General features: G+C 44.0%; 1 protein-coding gene across 1 annotated transcript in view; it reads right to left on the reverse strand.

Annotated features, from left to right (window-relative positions):
• LOC127033639 (bone morphogenetic protein receptor type-1B-like) overlaps positions 1–20448 on the reverse strand; it is a 29768-nt gene extending 9320 nt beyond the window's left edge. The window contains exons 1-5 of the mRNA XM_050921676.1: positions 20376–20448; positions 14593–14689; positions 7054–7156; positions 5387–5495; positions 382–478 (exon numbers count right to left, since the gene is read on the reverse strand). Coding sequence (XP_050777633.1) covers positions 382–478; positions 5387–5495; positions 7054–7156; positions 14593–14689; positions 20376–20448 — 479 coding nt within the window. The remainder of the gene's footprint in view (positions 1–381; positions 479–5386; positions 5496–7053; positions 7157–14592; positions 14690–20375) is intronic.
• Between the last annotated feature and the right edge of the window lie 1890 nt (positions 20449–22338).

The raw sequence follows: 22338 nt of genomic DNA on the forward strand, positions 1-22338 counted from the left end.
AACCTTGTGTACACTGGGTTAAAAGGGTTGTGAGCTTTATTTACTATAGCGTGTCTTTGCACTATTGTTTTCTTTAATTTTCAGTGTATACTACTCTGTGTTGTTTCCCACTGGAAAGCTTTTTAGGACATACTTTCTATGAAGGATGCTATACAAAAGACCAACTATTTTATGGGACATTATATTGATGACTTTGTGATTTTAACATTAACAAAATATACAATTTTTCCCTATAATAAAAACAATGTGTTTTTAATTGTTCCCCAATTCCCTCCTGTTAATTTTTTTTTAATTTTACAGTTCATAAGCCGGGGTGGGGGAGGGGAAATTGATGTTAGCAAGAAATCTGAAGCAGATAAAGTTGAAATACTTCCCACTTACCTGAAGTACCAGAATATGATGAGAAGTACCAGGAGTATATTGCAAACGATCACTGAGATCAGCAAGGTCCTATGACCAATGTTTCCTTCAACACAATCTGATTTAAAAAAATCAAAAAAAGCTTTGTACAATGGCTGTGTTTTTGTCTTAGAAGCCAACGCTGCTCTCTCACATCTGAGATGTCTTTCCCATTAGGTTGGGTGTAACATGCATTCTGCCTTTCTGGGGTTAGTTTCCCATGTAAAAAGACACACAAAAATTTATAACTATATTAAGCAAGAGAATTGTTCCCTTTCTTTTCTACTGCAGCATTGCGTAATGCAGCACTTGATTTCAGACCCATTTGAGGTGTTCCTTCTTTAGCTCTCATTGAACAGGGCAAACACAGCACATGGAACAGCAATCGAGTTCCTGACTGACCCAGCAGTCTTTACTCAGTCAAAGCTCTCACTGGTAACTCTAGTGCTTGTGACTGAGTTTGTAAGGGAGTATTTAGCCCTTCATGACCAATCCACTAACCCCCACCGCCTCAAACCTGGGATTTACACTCCTGTATCTTACGTATCTTGTCAGCTGGGACACAGACTTTGTCCTGTTTGATGCCTCTTTATCTTAACTAACTTTTATTAATTTCAGAAAACTGAGAGTCTTAACAAAAGCAATTCCAATACCCAACTGTATCTACCCCAGCACAGAAGACATATAAGGGATGTCTAATCCCTGCTAGGGCATAGAGCTAAAGTCCCTAACATTATATTTACATCAATGTAAGGATCTCTCTCTCTCATAGCACTATAGCAGGAAAAATTATTTGTTTTTTATTCTTGCAATTGTGGGAAAATGTATCATTGCAGATGAGCCATTCTTTAAAACTGCTTCAAAATGCAACATTACCAAGCAACACGTAAGATTTGTGATTATATAAAAATAACTGAAAAGTTTGAATTAATCCTTGCACGCTATACCCATTTTCTGCTCTAAAATTTAGCTGTCATCTCCAAATTTGTAGACGCATTTCAAACACACGTGTTGGACCGTCGTGCATATTCTCATGCTGAAAACTGAAGAAATCCTGCACCATCTTCTTTTAAAACTGCAGTCTCTCAAAACTGTGATACTTTAGCACACTCCCCACCTCCAACTTGGTGTTCACTCTTAGGCAGATAAAGATGAGATTTTCTCAAGTCCTCACCATCTGATTGTCTTGCATCTTCCACACAAATGCTGAACAGACGGTAAACAGTGACAATTCTAGCCTTATTGACTCACCCTGGAATAACACTATTATGTTTCAGATTTACGAGGGCAGGAGTCAGCAACCTTTCAGAAGTGGTGTGCCGAGTCTTCATTTATTCACTCTAATTTAGGGTTTGTGTGCCAGTAATACATTTGAACGTTTTTAGAAGATCTTTCTATAAGTCTATAATATATAACTAAACTATTGTTGTATGTAAAGTAAATAAGGTGTTTATAATGTTTAAGAAGCTTCATTTAAAATTAAATTAAAATGCAGAGCCCCCTGGACCAGTGGCCAGGACCCCGGCAGTGTGAAAATCAGCTTGTGTTTCGCCTTTGGCACATGTGCCATAGGTTGCCTACTCCTGTACTAGGGTAATGAGACAAAGAGGATTCTAGGGGTATCTTGGCTTACTGTCATGCACTTTTCTTTTAAAGATCCACTTCCCTCTCCCACCTTTGCTTCCAACTCTTTCCTTCCCTCTCCTTCCCATCATGAGCAGAGATGACCTACCATTATCTGCCTTGTGAGCACATTGGTCATGTTTTAACCTGACATTACCTGGTCCTGGAGCATTAACAATGTAAACATTCAAGCCATGGCCATCGCCTTTGAAAGGAGACACCAACACAGGGCCTATCAGGAAAAAAAACTAGAGCACATCATTCTCATTGGAGCAGCAGATTTCTACCTGAACTGTCACTCTGTGTGTGCCAGGAGCTGAAACTGAGAACCCGGTGGGGAGTCCAGTTCTCTCTGTGAAAGAGGTGGCAGCTCAGGGGGCTCAGCTTCTATTTCATGGTTTGTTAGCAGTCTGGGTCTGCCGGTCATTTCCCTCTAAAGGTGTGGCTTGGAACAGTTGAAGCTGTCACTGTCTATTGGCTCAGGAGAGACTAAACAGAGTCTGCAGACTATAGGGGGAGAATTCTTCATACTCTGGAGACTAGGGAAATACATTTGCAGCATGGCCCTTGTAGGGTACAAAGTACAAAGTAGCATCTCTCTGTCTTTTTGGCCATAGGGGCCAACGAAGCTGGCATCTGCCACAAGGTGCGGGATGTATCAGCTAGCATTCTGATCAATGGTAGGGCAAGCCTAGATGGGTCTGAGGGGGCCAGGATATCCACTACCGGATCTACATCCACCTTGATCTCCTCCACTTGGCGGTGTCTGCGGCATCGGAAACATGGTCCCTGTCGGTACTACTGTCTGATTAGGCGATGCCGGGTGCTGTTGTAGCACACTCCTGTCAGACAGTGGTGCCAGTGGTAGAGGCATTTGCACCAGAGCCACCAACGTCGAGGAGACTGACACAGACCTGGAGCACAGACCATGCACATGTCCCAGGGACTGACGGTAGGCCCAGGGAGTCCAGAACGGCCACTGGGACGGCAGTTGCCGCTATTGCTGCCACTACGCCGGGTAAGGTCATTAGCTTGCCTGAGAAGCCGAACTCCTGTTCCTCCATCTACTGGAGCGGTAGGATTCCGCCTTTGAGTCCGAGGTCTCCAAATAGGAGGACCGAGGGGGAGCAGTAACCACTGTCACCGGGGAGCGGTGCCATGAGGCCAGGGAGTGCTCTCTCTGTGCCGGTGCTGCCGGAGCGGCACAAGGTGGGAACTGGGGCAACATCCTGGCCTGCTTGCCCCTTGATTGAATCGGGGGTAGGGCTGTGTCTAGCGGCTCTTTCCACAGGCGTGGGGAGGCCAGCACCGGGAGGCTTAATAAGTCAGAGGCCACCTCAAACGCCTCCGGCGTCAATGGGGGATGCACATTCTCACTGAGGTACGGGGATCTAGACCAGTCCTGAGTCAACAGCACCCCCACCGGGGCAGCAGTCAACGGGACCTTGGGAGGGTCCAGTTGTGGCTTGGCTTATCCCACCGCAGTCGTGGATGCCGCTGGCCTTTTAAGGTCCTGGTGGGGTGATCGGTCCCTCACTGGCCTCTTCTTTTTCGCAGGCACTGGAGATGGTGATCGGTGCCACAGGGAGGCTGATTTTCTATGTCCCGATTCTCTCTGGTGCTGGGACTTAGAGATCTTAGACTGGGCCTCCTGTCTCGTTAGCGGTGCCGGAGCACTGTGCACCAAGGATTAGGTGCTGGGCGCTGGATTGGCAGGCTTAGGGTCTGAGTGTGGCTGTAAAGCCGCCTCCATCAGGAGCACTCTGAGTCTCTGCTCTCTGTCCTTAAGAGTGCTGGGACGGAATCCCCTGCAGATACCGCACCAGTCTCTTTGGTGGCTCTCCCCGAGGCACCTCAAGCAGGATGAGTGCAGGTCACTCTTCGGCATAAACTTCATGCAGTCCATGCAGAGTTTAAACCCTGGGGACCCGGGCATGCCCCAGTGGGGCGACGAATATGTTGGGGGGGAAGCCCCCAACAACTATTTAAACTATGAGAGAGGAAACAACTACATACACTTAAACGAGATACTGCTAGGCTTGCTGCAAGAGCAAGCGAAGTTCCAGCTAGCTGTCACCGGCGGTAAGAAGGTGGAGGGTCGGCGGGCCCCTATATAGGGCACCATGGAGGCTATGCCAATGTCCATAAATCTCATGCTTACCCAGGAACTGCTGTATTTAAAAAAAACAAATATTGTACAACTTCTAACCCAAACTGGACATGCTTTTGTGCAGAGTGTTACTGTATTGTTTGTTCTATAGCTCTGAAACACAGAGGTCATGGCGACGCCTAGACCTTATTCTCAGAGGGCCAGTTATCAGCGGCTATAAATCGTCATTAGTTCCATTGGCTTCAGTGGCACTACACTGATTTATAGCACCTGAGGATCTGGTCCCAAGCGTCATTCAGAAACTGTTGTGTAGCTACAAACTACAATCTTTTGAGATGACAGAGGGCATTTGTGACGAAGTGGGAATGTTCTTGCTGTATTATGGGAATGCTGAGTGAGGAGTATTGACCTGGGAATCTTGCAAGGGAGTTTTGCTGGGACTGGCTGCATTGGGGAAGGGAGGACACCTGAACATGTAACATGAGAACCCAGGAGGGGAGTTGGAGGCCAGGTGACACCTCTTCCCAGGAACCTGGACAAAGGACACAAAGGCTGGGGGAGGAGCTGGGGAGAGGCTGAGTGAGAAGCTGGAGGGAGTTTCATTTTGGAGCTGGCTGGGAAATGGAGAGGGGCGCCCGACGGGGCTTGGGCTTCCCACCGGGGCTGCGATCTCCCTGGGGCCCCAGATGGACCTAACTAAAGGGGTCCTGTTGTCTGTACCAGCAAGACCTGTTTTGGACTGCGTTACTGTTGTCTAAATAAACCTTCTGTGTTACTGGCTGGCTGAGAGTCCCGGTGAATTGCAGGAAGTGGGGGGTGCAGGGCCTGGTCTCCCCACATACTCTGTGACACCATTCATGATTGTTATTCTATATTTGTATGGCATGAGCACCCAGAGGCCTCGGTAAGTCACCTTCGCTGCCCCGCTAAGCACTGTACAAAGTAAGAGATAGTCCCTGCCCCAGCACAAGCTAGACTGTGAGCTCTTTGGAGCGGGAACCATTCTTTTACTACGCTCAGTGCCTAGGGCAATGGGTCTCTGATCCTTGACTGATGCCTGTAGGCATGATGGGAATACAAACAGAGGTAAACACCAGCAACAACCAAGATGATACTGTTTCTGAATATTACCAGAACAGCTACACGATACAAAAAAAAGTTGTTTTTCCATGCAGGTCGTCTAATTCTCTTTTCTTTTCTAGGAGAAGCACATGGACCTACTGATTTAAGGCTATATTTTCTTCTTCCTCTTGCCGCTATTTCTCAGAGGTGGCAGTGCTGGGTGAAGGTTTTCATTGCAGAAATCTTTGTCTCTGCAGCACGCAATAGAAAGAGTTCTTCTCTCATGTATTATGAGCATATCCTGCAACAGAGAAAGTCACAGAGAACTGTGTGAGCAACTTGGTTCTTTTAAACAGACACTGTTGTTTGGGCGCTGGAGAAGGAGATAGACCTGACATGGGAAACAGCATCACCCATCCCAGAGCAAAGCAGACAGAATTTTGCCCCAAGGCCAAGATTTCCAGAAACAGATGCCTAACGTCAGGTGTGAATTCAGAGACTTTAGGATGTTCAGCATTTTGGAAAATCTGACTACTTATTTAGTAAGCAGTTAGAAGCCTCATTTTAGACTCCTATTTTTGAAAATCTTGGCTTTAGTGCATGATTCCCTTCATGTAGGGGCATCCTCAGACGGCTTAAAGCCAACATAGTCAACTCTGTCATCTATTCCTCCCAGCGAAATAGATTTGTGAAGGGCATGAAGAGGGAGCAGGAGGGGACAGAACACAGTGCACTATACTTTGGAGATATTTATTGGAATAATGGCTCCTAGGAGTTTATTACAAGCAGGTGCAAATAAGAGCAACCCTTAGCCTGCTCTAACTTGAACCAATAGCTGGTTGTCCCCCTGGACAGGCCCAGATATAGGTGTGGGAGCTGAAAGATTACTTAAGGATACATCTACACTGCAAACAAACAAACAAAGAAAATGCGGCAGCCCAGTCTCAGAGCCCAGGTCGACTGACTTGGGCTCACACTAGAGCACTGCAGATGTTTCTGCTTGGGCTGAAGCCTATGCTCTGAAACCCAGCAAGGGGCAGAGTGTCAAAGCCTGGACTCCAGCCTGAGCAGGAGTGTCTACACTGCTATTCTTACCCTGTACCCTTATTCAACACCCGGTAGCAAGAGCCCAAGTCAGTTGACCCAGGCTCTGAGGATCGCTGCCATGGGCATGGTCTTTTATTGTTTTATTTTGCAGTGTAGAGGTACTCAGAGTCATCTTCATTCCACCGGCTGTTCTGCCTCCACCGTCATGCTGAGGTCTGCACGGAACAGCTGGGGATTTAACCCCGAGTGATTTCTCTGTGTTAAACATAGAAGCCCAAAAGAGAATTGCTACACAGGGTGAGAAGCTGGTGGCAGTACCTGAAATGGACACACATTTCTCTCCCTGGAACAAGAAAACCTTCATAAAGGTGGATCCCCAAATGTACCAGCTGGACTGTCTACACCTACAGGACTTACGTTACACATCAGTGATACGCAACAACTCCGCATGTGAAAACAGCAACTTTTTTATGACTACGCAGCACACAGCAGTTTGGGAAAGGAAGGGAAGAATGTCTTACCTAATTCAAGCTGCAGGGGAATTTAGAGATTCAGAATGGAATGACCAGAGTGGTAGTTTCACCAGAAGAGCAGGGGCTAACATTAGTGGACTAGCAATACGGTGTGCCTGAAGAAGTAGCAAGAGTTTTGGGGAGCAGACTCCATTTCCTCAGCATTCCGTGCAGAGAGCACATTCCCCACATGACCAAAATTCAAAGCAGCAGATGTGTGCATTCATCCTGACCACACTGTTGCTGGATGAAAACTATCACAATAGCCAGACCAAACCTTGATCATAACTGTTTTCTTACCCGGCATTGGAAGTCTAAGCCTTCGAAGCGTAGGCATCCTGAGGCAATTGTATGTCCTCCAGATTCTTCATCTCCTACTGTGGTGAAACAGTAGCCATCAGTCCTGAAGATTGGAAAGAGCAAAGCAGAGTTAGTTTTTTTTTAAAAATGAGAGATTTGCTATTGGACATGCTGTGCCCCACAAACAAACCGTTGATAAATCAACACACTTTGAACAGCAATGTAACAAAATGCATATGACTAAACTATTATCACGTTTAAAATCTTATTTATTTACGCAGTGTTATTTCAATGTACAAAACAAACAAATGCTTATCCTAGATTCCTGGCACGCATACACTGCTGGATTTAATTTTAACTAAGACAGACGACAATCACAAACTGATCACTTTTCTTCATAAAGAAGCCAGGCCACAAAGCTGACATTGTCACACAAACCCCTAACCCCCATAATTAAAAATCTTCACCCAAGGCCCGTCCCCTCTGTACAAATGTCTATCCCAGTGGCTCTCAATCCATGGCCTGCAGGCCGCTTGCGCCCAATCAGCGCACAGCTGCGGCCCGTGTGATATCCTCAGGGCCATAGAGGTAGAGTCATATATTGTGTGGATATGGCCCACATAACGCATGGAGAGTTGCATATGCAGCCCACAGTGGTAAACAGGTTGGGAACCATTGGTCTCTCCTAATCGATGGGTCTCCAGTGATGCAAAGCCTATCTTAGGAAAAGCATCAATGCTAAAGCAGGCCCACTTGTGTGTGCACACACTGTACAGAAGCAGACCTGAAGAGGCCACCGTCACTGAGCTAATGACCATGAAACACTATTAAGAGTGATAGTGGTCATCCTTACTTTAACCATATTGCAAACTGCAACACTGTTGCGTCCAAATTCTTGACTTATCAATATCCTTCATAACTGCTTACCTGGGTTATAAGCCTAAAGTGATCCATTATACTTCCATTTACAAGAACATGTACAACAGAGGACAAGTATACTAACAGATGGCGAGATGGTGCTGGTGACAAATGTCCTTCCCTAATGAAGGTCAAATGCATGAATGTTATCAGGGAAACAGAAAGAGCGCCTGCATCTGAGTGAAAATCTTCTCTGCTCATTTCTCATCACTTTCTGGGGACTCAACACCCTATCAACACGAATGAAAATTGTCCTGATTATAAGAAATAAAACAAATAATAAAAAAGAAATAGCCCCTTATCCTCAAACAATCCAGTCCTAGAGCAATATAATGTTTTATTAACCTCTTATTTTCTTTCGAATATTTATGTTTATTAGATATTTTCATAACAAAAGAACAAATGAACAAGGACAATAAAAGAGAAACAGACAGAAGAAGTAACTAAATGGTTTTACAAGACTTATATAAATTGGAATTTCAAATCATTATTTTTTTTACTTGAAAGAAAGGAAAACTCAACAAAACAAACAAACAAAACCACACATGCCAATAAAGATGTTGTAGGGAAAGAGGAACATCCTGTTACACACTGAAGGCATAAACACAATTTGGAAATATTAGCTGTGGCACAGAAGGACGCCGGATAGGAAAACACCAAACATTTGCTGTGGCACGTTTTTAAATTAACTGTGTGAAATCTAGTCAGAGTAAGCTTGTTTCACAGTTATTTTCAACAACAGGACAAGTTACTAACTTCTGGATCTGAATAGTAACCAGTTGCACACTACAGATCACTTTCTCACAAAAGCACACAATTTACTTTTATACTACTTAGATGTGGTGCATGAGTAAAGTAAGGAAGACAACAACCCTTTTGGGTAACAACTCCCATGACTTCATTACTCAGTCTCAGGATAGGAATGACAGGATTGCCAAGAAAGGAGACTGAAAAGAATCCATTAGCGTATCATATTATATTATACTACATTTTATTTGTTTACATGGTGCCTTAGATTCAAAGCAATGAGTAAATGTAAGTCAGGGACACAGTAACGAAACAGTGAACTGCAATCAACTGAAAAAGAAAAGAAGTCAACAATTGATGTTCTCTAATAAAGTCAATATACACAAGGAGGAGAAAGAAAAGAATCATATCATTAGAAGAGGTGCTATTAAGAAGGGAAAGAGAAGACTCAGGAAGTTTTGGCGTTCCACTGACTTTCAACACGACATAGACTCATAAATCAGTTTTGAAAATGGGACATAGGCTCCTAAGTCACTTAAGTGCTTGTGAAAATTTTACTTCTGATGTAAAATGACAAAGCAAGTTAGATCATGGAAAGCAGAGGGGGAGAGAGCTCAAAAACTTTGAGGGATAGAGGAAATGATTCTTTTCGGAGACAGCAGTAGAAGAATGTCGCACAATCTTCAGCCCATGATACAATGAATGAAGAATGTGGAACAAAATTAAAAGGGGAACGTTTTATATAGGAAAAATGAGATTTGAGAGGGAGAATTTTCAGTGTAAAAGTTACCTTCACCCCTTGGAAAGCCACCCAGAGATCTGGGCAAGAGAATAGAAGAGAGAGTGTCTCCTAGAACCCCTGGAAGAGCTCTGTTGTGCTGGTGGGGAACAGATCCTCAAAGAGTGACTATAACACACTCTACATACAGAGGAGTGCATAGCACACTCCAGCTGCACTGTTCAGCCGTGTCAGAAATTAAAATCTTTCCATCATTAAAAACAATCTGAACAAGCATGCAGCACATCTATTATGCTGTAGTTCACTGCATATTACATGTAAGTATGTGTGTATAAGACAGAATGATGAATACGGGGGTCCCCTATATACACTGGGGTTGTGTTCTTGAAAAGGACGGTGGACACCGAAATGACGTATACCGGTGAATTTTTCCCCATAAGAAATAATGGAATAAGAGCTGGATGTGTTCACAACTTCACCACACTCACCTATGACAACGCTCTTTTCACCTGAACAGTGTTACCTTTTTACACTGATGGCTTATACAGCACACATTTTACACACAAAAACATTGAACAAAAGAATGTAGAATCCCACTAACACCGTTCAAACACACAGAACATTTTAACACAGTAAATACAGTACAGTGATACAGGATACAACAATGCCAATTTTGCTAAACTTAGCTAGGGGTGGCGGCTGGGTTTTCTTGGGCTGGCTTTTCGGTTGCAGAAGTCTTAAAAAAGGATTTTGTCGATGTCTGCTCTCCTTCATGACCCTTTGAATGATAGATCTCCCTGTAGCAGGCCACTACATCACAGAGCCCTGGAGACTTTGGCAGACCATAAAATGAAAAGGATCACCTCTCTGTATGATTTCCGTCATCTCACCCAGCAATCTAAAGAAATGGGAGAGATACTTTGTCATTAGACTCCTGGATTCCTGCCCTATGTCACCCTCATCATCGTCCTTGCTTTCTTCAGATATCCGTTGTTGGTCCAGCTCAATCAGTTCCTCATTTGTCAGTTGCTCAGTGTGAAACTCCAACAACTCCTGTACATCATCTTCCTCCACCTCCTCAAAGTCAATATCCTTCCCCAACTTGACAATTCCTTGCTCGAAAGCAGAAATGGCATCAAATTCTATGAAGCTGTGGACAGCATCTAGCACTGCACAGCGCAAAACACCATTCATACATTGCGAAGTGACTTCTTCCCATGACGGATCAATGTTTTCCACGCCATTCATGAAGTTGTAGGACTTCCAGAGCTCCTCTACACTGGGCTTTCCTTCACCTGCCGTCTCCATAGTCAGCATGGAGAATGTCCTCCGTAGGTAATAAGCCTTGAAAGTGGCCAGCACACCCTGGTCCATAGGCTGCAGCAACAATGAGGTGTTGTGCGGCAAAAATAGGACATTGACCTTTGGGCAGAGGGCTTCATAGTCCAGTTCATGGACGCTTGTGTTATCCAGCAGAAGGAGAATCTTTAAGGCCAAATTTTCCTTCTGACAATAAGCCTTAAATTCAGGGACGGCATGGTCTACAAACCACTCATGGAAAATACTGCATGTCATCCAGGCCTTTCTGTTCAACTTCCAAATTACAGGGAGATGAGACTTGACGTAGCCCCTCATTACTCTTGGGTTTTCATTGTGGTCGACAAGCAGTATCAGCCTACTCATCACTGGCAATTAGGGTTTGGACTTTCTGCCTTTCCCCAGACCTGCTCCACTTAGGTATTTTTGTCTCTAGCTCCCTGCAACCAGGCCCTTCTCCCTCTACAAGCAGAGGAAGAGTGTTTCTTCTGCCCCTGGCTTCTCTGCCTTTATATGGCCAGCTGAGTCTGTTTGGGGAATGGCTCCAGCTGCAGCCACTTCCCTCAATCAGCCCAGCCTAAAAACTGCTTTCTCCAGCCACAGCCCCCTCCCAGGGCTGTTTCTAACCCTTCAGGGCAGGAGCGGAAGTCCACCCCGCTACAAGGAGAAACATTGTTTATAGAGAAGCAGAATGAAAGTTCCTGCTTGTTTTAAGGCACTGCAATGTGCAAACAGCAATTCAGACTACAGTGAAGGGTGAAAATGGTTAAAGGTTCTATGGTGTGAGGATCCCAAAGTAAAAGGAGTTCCAGTTTAGCAGGGTAGGCTCGGCCAAGTCTCTTGAGAACTGACTACAATACAGTCAGCTGACTGGTGACCTCACAATCTCTCTCAGTGCTATCCCCTTCATCTTGGTATCCTTCCATCCAGAGCTGAAGAAAAGCTCTGTGTAGCTTGAAAGCCTATCTCTTTCACCAATGGCAGTTGGTCCAGTAGGAGATTTTACCTCACCCACCTCGTCTCTCTAATATCGCTCACTCACTCCTTCCCACCTTCAGCAGCTGGGCACCCTTTGCAATACAGAGGTCCCTTTGCATCTCTCTGCCTTAATTCTGAATTATGTTCGGAAGATTTTAGAAAGAAAAAAAATATTAAAAAGTAACTGGACTCTGCAAATATAAGGAAAATCGGGGTCACCTGGAGCTCAGACACAGATTCTACAATGATGGGAGGTGTACAAATATTAAATCGTTATCCTTGAAAAGAGTCCTTGTATATTATATTTGGTAAGAGGCCCCTTTGAATTATATCTTTACTTTATTGCTGATAAATCATAGGGTATCTTTACAAAGAAATATAGTATAAGAAGTATGGTACAAACTTCCATTTTCCAGCTACTGGCTTAGCAATTTCTTCTTTTATGCCGCTGCTCAGTGTGAAATGAACAAAGAGTACTGTGTTCAGATGACATAGGAAAGGGCAACTGGTGGGGGAAAATGAAAGCGTTTCAGGGGTCGAAGGGTTGTGCTGGGCTGGAGGGAGAATAAGGTTTTGTGAGGTAAACTCCGGTTTAAACTAAACATCTGACACCTTAATTAAAACTGGAAATAAAGCTCCAGAGAGGTGTGACTCCAATAAGGATGATTTTGCGACAGGTGTCTAACAACGGGAGACTCGGGTTAACAGAACATAAATTTAACATTAATTTCCCCTCTCGTTCGGGCTGACATGACATCGTATTCTGGTATTTCACTTTTTTTTTAACTGTTTGTAAGTGGTTAGCTTTAAGTACACATAGCTGAAAACAGCTAGAGGTTATGATGTAAAACTAAAGGGATGTTTTAAAAGTGTGACATCGAAGGACTCTGAATAAATCCTGATGTTTCTCTGTGGGACTTGTGCTCCTGGCTACACTGAAAACGTCCATCGGCACAGCTGTGTCTCTCCAAGGTGTGAAAATATCACATCCTGAGAGACGTAGTTCTGATGACCTAACCCCTGGTGGAGACAGTACTAGGTCAACAGAAGGAACGATTCGTCCATCGACTTAGCAATCACCTCTCGGAGATGAGGTAGATTAACTACAGGGCCAGGAGAACCTCACTTCCTATTGCTGTAGTGAGAGTCTAGACTGCAGCACTGCAACTGCAGCACTTTAAATGTAGCTATCGCCGTAGGCTGGTCTACACTAGAAAATTACTCCAGTTTAACTATGTTGCTCAGGAGTCTAATAAATTCACACCTCTGAGCTGTGTTGTTAAGCCGACCCAAGTCCCCGCATAGACAGCACTAGGTCGATGGAAGAAATCTCCTGTTGATCTAGCTGCTGCCTCTCAGGGAACTTGGTTACCTATAGTGACAGGAGGACCTAGGTAGTGCCTACTCTGAGATGCGACAGTGGCACAGCTGCTGCCACTGTAGTGCTTTAAGTATAGACAAACCCTCAGAAACGTCACATTACACTGCTAATGAGGTGTTAGCTTGGTGGCAGATTCTGCTTCTAGCTCCTGGGGATGCTTCCACCAGCTAACTGAATGTTTCCGAAGCGGATACCTTTGTGTTTTCTTATTTTCTAATCAGCTGCAACTTTTTAGTTACTGCTTCACAAGTGCTCTGCTGTGAAAGCTGGTATGTGTAAAAACAGTGGCTCTCCTTAGACATGACCAGGAAATGACTGATTCCCACAGCAGAGAACCTGCAAACTCATAGTCATGTGTGGAGTTTTAAACCTTAAAAACAAAAGACCATGCAATAGCGGTTAACTGCTGCTCCTAGACAGAGCGCTAGGACTTGGAAGAGGAGTGGAAAGTGGGACAGAAAAATACTATCCAAGGCTTTTATCAAAGTTTTGGCACTTTTAAATCTGACAAGTCTTGAAATTGCAGGCTGTGCAGGATAGCGTTGAACTGAGAAGCAACTGGTTTGTTTGTTTTTAAAACCCTCCAAATCTCTATCAATATCTTGAACAATCTTGGAGATTCCTTTCATCCTGTTCTTTTATAACACTTTGCCTTGAAAAGTAGTCCAGTAGTATTAAAATATCAGACTCCCTGTAACCTCCACAGATTGAACTGCATACCCAGCTGGAATGTCCGGTCACAGTAATATATCTGTGTCCCAGTTCTAGAGTTCTTGCATACCCAATACTCCACTGGACTCTGATGAAAGCCTAAAAGCTGTAGGGACTTAACATTAAATAGCAAAATCTTCAGTATTCCACATTCCTTACAGAAGCAGAACTCAGAGTTCCTCACATACGGGGAAAAGAGAACAACAGAGTTGAGATTCACCACACCAATCTGACAGCAGCATTTTCTCCTCATGTTGCTACAAGAGAGGCTAACCTCATATACATCCTGGGTTAGATTGTGCCATTATTTACCCGCTAACCACCACTAACCCTCCAAAGAGGCAAAGCATTACACTACTGCAGGAGAAGCACAATTTCTTTAACGCTGGTCCTTATGCACAGGGGAAGAGCAATTTGTGCCATCCATCCATAAGCTATGGCTTGTTCTTTTTGATAACCTATTTGTAGTTCAACTCTGTTTCATATGCAAATTATTAAGACAAGTATTGGCCTAAATGTTCAACCTTGAATGCATCAAGTTAAGCCCCTAAAAATCTGTATTTAGGCACCTAAATAAAAATGGTCTGATTTATAGAGCACCCACCACCCATTTCATTTGATACTGATTGTACTAAAGGTGCCTAAAGCGATTTAGATGCCGAACTTGAGGCACCCAAGTTTTAAAAGGTTGATTATTGTGCATAACCTTCCCCCGCAGAATATCTGAAATACTAGTTGTCCCATCAACCTGCAGGTGCTGTTGACCGAGTCCGCTCTACAGTGGCGATTACAGCGACACCACATTGGCTTCTGGGTAGGAGCAGGTACCGTACTCTCACCATTGGCTACAAAAGAAAGAAGAAATGTAAGTTTCCAGGTGGGAGGGGGACGTGCAAGACTCTGAACTAGTCTCATTTTTTTTTCTTACTCTCAAAACTTTCAGACAGTTCTTTGTTTTGTGCTGGAAATTAAAGCGCAGTTTTAAGTTGAAAGGTGACTCTAAAAATGTAATTGTGGGGTTTTACATTTATTGCGCCTCAATGTTTCCATATCAAATTTTCTAATGGTATAAATTTTCTAACAGCCATCCACACAACCTCAAGTGGGAGCTGAAAATAGGGTGACCAGACAACAAATGTGAAAAATTGGGACAGGGGGTGGGGGGTAATAGGAGCCTATATAAGAAAAAGACCCAAAAATCAGTACTGTCCCTATAAAACCAGAACATCTGGTCACCCTAGCTGAGAATCAAATGGTCCCCCTCCCTCCGCTTTTGATGCATCATTACCAGTACCAGATTCTGTAAAACAAATTCTGTACTTGGTTACACCTTTGCAAACGTGGCTTCATACTTAACCCTCAGTTGTACCTGTGCAGCCCCACTACCTTCAATTTAAAAAAACAAACAAACTGTTAAAACCAACTTATTTTTGTCACCAAAAGCACGGAACTATTACTTTAAATATACATAGTGTAGTCTATTAAGCAAGGAAGTGCCAGGTTTTATGTAGTAACTACAGAGTAGGAATGCACTTTAGGATGAACAATTGCAAGCCTTATGGAGGTTATTAATCCCTTCTCAAACTAGCAAGCATGAGGTGATTTAGGGCTCTGTCTTTTTTGGGGGAGGCAGGGGGTTCAAAGAATTCTCTGCCTCAGCATGTTAATGGCAAGAATGTGATCAGGATAGAATGGGATGGCAGAGGCTGAAGGGGTAAAAGGCTAGAGGGACAGGAACCATAGGGCTATCCCCCTCAACCGTTCCCCCCTATTAGGCCCAGTCTCCTCATGGGACTCACAGGGTGCTTTTGGGTTTCAGACTGGGATACTCTCTCTCACACAGCACTAAAAACTTACAAAGGGTTAGCATTTCAGTCTTAAGGACAAAAAAAATTAGCTCAGCATTAAAACCATCATTCTTACTTTTAATTTTCTCCCTCCTCCCCTGCCTCTAATCTCTTTCAAGTGTCATCTAGAGCCAACTCTTATAACAACATTATATAGGTGATCTCTCTCCTGCCGTCCATCCCCACCGTCTGACAAACAGAGGCTACGGACATCATTCCTTAGCCATCCTGGCTAATAGCCATTAATGGACTTAACCTCCATGAATTTATCCAGTTCTCTTTTAAATGCTGTTATGGTCCTAGCCTTCACGACCTCCTCAGGTGAGGAGTTCCACAAATTGAGTGTGTGCTGCATGAAGAACTTCCTTTTATTTGTTTTAAACCTGCTGCCTATTAATTTCATTTCGTGACCCCTAGTTCTTGTATTATGGGAACAAGTAAATAACTTTTCCTTATCCACTTTCTCCACATCACTCATGATTTTATAGACCTCTATCATATCCCCCATTTAGTCTCCTCTTTTCCAAGCTGAAAACTCTGAGTCTCTTTAATCTCTCCTCATATTGGACCCGTGGAGCTTAGACATCATCTGGATAACCCCCTCCACACACACACACACACCAAACACTCTTGTCTTACTTCTTTATTTACAATCTTCAGAAACCATTTGCATTTTCATATTTTTGATTCCTGGTCTGTTTCTCCAGATCCAACCAAACACTTTTTCTCATGCTTCCAGCAGGTCTGCAGGCAATGAGCATAGTTTCCTCTGCAGTGACTATTTCTTACCACTTGGGTATCTGTGATGCAACTAAGGACAGGACAGGGAGACTAGCTTTCCTTCTCTGCTCTCTCCACCGGTGTGGAGTTGCTGGGCAGAAAAAAAGGGAGAAAGAAGCAGCAAACAGGTGGCAGAAAGGGGTAGCTCAGTGGTTTGAGCATTGCCCTACTAAAGCTAGGGTTGTGAGCTCAATCCTTGAGGGAGCCATTTGGGAATTGGTCCCCCTTTGAGTGAGGCATTAGACTAGCTGTCCTCCTGAAGTCCCTTCCAACCCTGATATTCTATGAAAGCAGCTGCTTCAGCATGTTAATGGCAAGAAGGTGATCAGGATAGAATGGGATGGCAGAGGCTGAAGGGGTAAAAGGCTAGAGGGACAGGAACCATAGGGCTGTTTCCCCCTATTAGGCCCAGTCTCCTCATGGGACTCACAGGGTGCTTTTGGGTTTCAGACTGGGTCACTCTCTCTACACCTAGATAAACTCTGCACACAGAGCTTAGCTTCTCCATCTCAAGGAAACCTGTCCAGATAACAGCTACAAAGGCTGTACAAGCTTTAGTGTTCTCCTCATTCATTGAGTGACACAAATGAACACAGTCTTCAGCAAACTATGAAAAAAGGTTCTGAGCTCATAAGCTTTGATAAAAGTGCGACCTGATGGGGAAATGCCTGAGAACCACTGATCTACAGAGAAAACTTGGATTTGCGGAGATTATAGCCCTCCCATTCCAATTTCACCTCCATGGACCATGGCAGAAAATATCAAACTATCCCTATCAGGAAAAACATTTGTATACAACCAGCAATGTAATGCATGTGAAAGAGAAAGAAAAGCCCACAGAATGTACAGTCAAAGACCCATGGAATATACATGAATGGCCTGGGCCCTCATCCCACTCAACCCCATGAGAGTTCTGAGTACTCAGAACGCCTGAAAGCCAAACCAAAAACTCATTGTGAAGTATTTGCATTTGGTGCACAATACACTTGGCTTCCCCAGAGTCACAGAGCTGCTGCTTCTTTTTTTTTTTTAATCTTAGCAAAATCAGAAATTAAAACCAATTTACACAAGGAATTCACTGCATCTGATGTATTCTCTACTTTCCTGTAGCGATGATTAATATTATTTTCTTTTTTAAATAAATTATATTTACATTATGATCTGCTTCTACATCTCTAAAAAGGGTTACATATGTATTTATCAGATTTTTAAATCCAGCCTATATGCAACAAATTAAGATTAATAGATGTTCTCTTTGTGGCTCACCGGAACACAGATTTTTAAACTAAATCCTCATTCAACAAGCCTTCACAAAGCATGTTTTCTGACTATATCACACTGTTCCTTGTGGATAAGGACTGAACTTTTAAAATGTTCCAGTCAAATATTTTCAGACGTCTGGCTCATGGGGCAGGAAATCTAAATAAAAATATTATTAGTATAGAATCATAGAAGATTAGGGTTGGAAAGGACCTCAGGAGGTCATCTAGTCCAACCCCCTGCTCAAAGCAGGACCCATCCCCAGACCCTAGCTCCCTAAATGGCCCCCCTGGGTTTAGCAGGCCAATGCTCAGACCACTGAGCTGTCCCTCCCATACAACTGATAAATCATCATAGCTCCTCTTCCCTATTCCAATTAAAAAGTGATCCAGGACCATCTCACTTGGATTCAGGAGAAAATACTAAGTACAAAAATCAAAATAGCAACTGGATTTTTTTGCCAAAAAGCAGAGTCTATATCTGCATATCAAAATATAATTATGGCACGGATGAGCCAAGCTTACAAAACACTGTGCTGACATAATACACACGTGCCACTGCCCTTCCAACTAATTGTGTTTCAGCTGTTCATGGCTAGAAGTAAAATTCAGTATCAGTTCGGACTGCGCCGCAGAGTAACAAGGCCTTTTTGAAATAGATTTATATTTGAGACATTTCTTTTTCAGTTCCATGACATGAGTTGTGTCATCTCCCCTCTCTTAAGGACATATTTTCAAATGAATCCCAAGCCAGCTGCGAAATTCAGGCATGCAGAATTTAAATACACGCTACCGTAGTTGACACAAATTGTGTCCTCTGTGCAGGCAAGTGATTATACACATACACTTGACATTACAAATGTACGGGACTTTTATGATATTTGGCTCTCTGATTAATCCATCCTGAATCTCTCCACAAGCCCCAAGCCCCTGTACGCCAGCACTCACTGCCTCTTCCCTTGGTGCCAGAGGCTACAGTTACACTACAGAGCTTATGGGGACGCAGCTGCACCAATGCAGCTGTGCCTCTGTAGCGTTGCTAGAGCAGACATTCTCAGCTGACGGGAGAGAACTCTCCCGTCGACTTAATTACTCCAGGCCATGCACGCGGTGGTAGCTATGTTGGCAGGAGAAGCACTGTCCACACTGGCACTTAACTCATTTAATTTATGTCACACTGGGGGTGGCTTTCTCACACCCCTAGCAACATAACTTATCCTGACCTAAGCTGTACCCAGCGAGGGTTGGGTGGATGCATCAGTTCATCCCGCCAGAAAACACCAACACAGTGTGCTGAGTTATTTGATGGGAAAGTGACACCCGACGCCCAAAAGTCTCATGGACTTCAGTGATGCGCTGAAATTTCCATATTTTGCCGAATGAGCTGCTCAACCATTTGCAAGAATTTTAACTCCTCTGAGGCAAATGCCACCCTGCCAAGTAACCAGGCCAACCAGCAAGTCAGTGTTTTATGTAACTGAATAACTAACGGTATAAATTAGTGTACTGGTTAGCTGTCAAAATAGGGAGTGAATTGAACTGCCTGAAGCTCCTGTGGGGCTAACCACACACATGCTGAACAAGGATGCTGCTTTTAACATGCAATAAAAGTTTCATTCTTTTACCTCCTACTATAACCATCCTCTGAACTGACTGTGTGGAAACACCAAGCAAGGAAAAGAATCTGTAAGTAGTTAGTGAGTGCTGAGGTACAAAACAAATCTCTGGCTGAAAAGATGGGTGAATTCAAGAGCAAGTGGTACTGACTTACTCTGTTTGACAGGAAGCACAGTTTGCATTTGTATCCCCAACCTTGAAAAAGAATTGAGGAAAAATAAAATGTCAGACACGACGTCACTCAGGTTCCATATTGGGCAGTTTTAATGTGGTACTTTTAACCAAGATACAGAACTGAATTTTGAAGCTTCAGCTTAACTTAGCAAGATTTACTCAATTACTACACAGAGTTTTAAGAAGTAAGATGGCGTCTATGCTTCATAATCAGTTTCCCCAATATAAACTGGAGATTGGTCCAAATCACTCAGTTAAGAACCATATTCCAAGCTAGTTGTCATCAGGGAAGGTGGGACCTTGAGCTGAACTTCACCATAGTTCAGGGTGTTGGGATCCACAGTTTTATTTGGGCTCGGTGCACAGAGCAGACTCATGAAGTTAATTTTCTCCTACTGATTATTACCTTCCTACCACACATTCAATCTTTGAGAGCAAATTGACTCTACAAAGGTACTACTGCTGTTTCTTCTGGCCATTCGGTTTAACTGTATCATGTCCTATTAGGAAGCCAGAGTAAGATTTCCTAAAGCACCAAAAAAAAAATACTCTCAAACAAACCACATGTCCAGTACTGAAGGATTGTAGGTGCATCACAGAACGCTGAACTGTTTCATACAGTGGTCTCCAAAGTGGGGTGCGCAAGAGGATCCTTTGGGGTGTGTGGCAGGAGGAGTGCCATACTGACAGCTAAAATGCTGTACTTTCCCAGACTGCACTGTGGTTTGGAGAGTCTTAAGCTGCGATTCTCCATACTAAACTTTCCCTTTCATAATAAAATTGAACAGTTACCTTTTATCTTTCAGCTCACCACCCTGTTAGAATTACATTGCGGAACACTTTTTTCTCCTTACCCTTCATGTGCATGGAGAGTAGCACGATCAAGGAAACGTGAAGCTGCCAGTTTGATGCTTCCAGCCAACCCATTGCTGCAGGAGAGGAGTGATCCTGGTTTGCCTGTGTTCTTCTGGGTAGTCCCTGTGCTTTGCCTCTGTCAGATCCTCAGACAAGTCTACCAGCAAGCCTGACAGAAGAATGTGAAAGACAAACCTGTTACAAACCAGTTCTGTTACCACATATCAGAGGGGTAGCCATGTTAGTCTGGATCTGTAAAAGCAGCAAAGAATCCTGTGGCACCTTATAGACTAACAGACGTTTTGGAGCATGAGCTTTCGTGGGTGAATACCCACTTCCTCAGATGCATGTAGTGGAAATTTCCAGGGGCAGGTATATATATGCTAGCAAGCAAGCTAGAGATAACAAGGTCAGTTCAATCAGGGAGGATGAGGCCCTGTTCTAGCAGTTGAGGTGTGAAAACCAAGAGAGGAGAAACTGGTTCTGTAGTTGGCAAGCCATTCACAGTCTTTGTTCAATCCTGAGCTGATGGTGTCAAATTTGCAGATGAACTGAAGCTCAGCAGTTTCTCTTTGAAGTCTGGTCCTGAAGTTTTTTTGCTGCAGGATGGCCACCTTAAGGTCTGCTATAGTGTGGCCAGGGAGGTTGAAGTGCTCTCCTACAGGTTTTTGTATATTGCCATTCCTAATGTCTGATTTGTGTCCATTTATCCTTTTCCCTAGAGACTGTCCAGTTTGGCCGATGGAATACAAGCTGTCAGGAACACTATCCCTGATGATGCCACAGCACAACTGGCTGCTGAGCTCTGTGCCTTTATACTTACACACAACTATTTCAAATTTGATGACAATATATATCTCCAGATCAGTGGCACTGCTATGGGCACCCGCATGGCCCCACAATATGCCAATATCTTTATGGCCGACCTGGAACAACGCTTCCTTAGCTCTCGTCCACTCACGCCCCTTCTCTACCTATGCTACATTGACGACATCTTCATCATCTGGACCCATGGGAAGGAGACACTGGAAAAATTCCACCACGATTTCAACAGCTTCCACCCCACCACCAACCTCAGCCTGGACCAATCTACACGGGAGGTCCACTTTCTTGACACCATGGTGCAAATAAGTGATGGTCACATTAACACCACCCTTTATCGAAAACCTACCGACTGCTATGCCTACCTTCATGCCTCCAGCTTCCATCCTGGACACATCACACGATCCATTGTCTATAGCCAAGCACTGAGGTACAACTGCATCTGCTCTAACCCCTCAGACAGAGACCAACATCTACAAAATCTCCACCAAGCATTCTCAAAACTACAATACCCACACGAGGAAAAAAGGAAACAGATCAACAGAGCCAGACGTGTACCCAGAAGCCTCCTACTTCAAGACAAACCCAAGAAAGAAACCAACAGGACTCCACTGGCCATCACATACAGCCCCCAGCTAAAACCCCTCCAACGCATCATCAAGGATCTACAACCCATCCTGGACAATGACCCCACATTTTCACAGGCCTTGGGTGACAGGCCAGTCCTTGCCCACAGACAACCTGCCAACCTGAAACATATTCTCACCAGTAACTGCACACTGCACCATAATAACTCTAGCTCAGGAACCAATCCATGCAACAAACCTCGATGCCAACTCTGCCCACACATCTACACCAGCGACACCATCACAGGACCTAACCAGATCAGTCACACCATCACTGGTTCAATTCACCTGCACATCCACCAATGTAATATACGCCATCATATGCCAGCAATGCCCCTCTGCTATGTACATCGGCCAAACTGGACAGTCTCTATGGAAAAGGATAAATGGACACAAATCAGACATTAGGAATGGCAATATACAAAAACCTGTAGGAGAGCACTTCAACCTCCCTGGCCACACTATAGCAGACCTTAAGGTGGCCATCCTGCAGCAAAAAAACTTCAGGACCAGA

Source organism: Gopherus flavomarginatus, chromosome 13, assembly GCF_025201925.1.
Source record: "Gopherus flavomarginatus isolate rGopFla2 chromosome 13, rGopFla2.mat.asm, whole genome shotgun sequence".
Lineage (NCBI taxonomy): Eukaryota > Metazoa > Chordata > Testudines > Testudinidae > Gopherus > Gopherus flavomarginatus.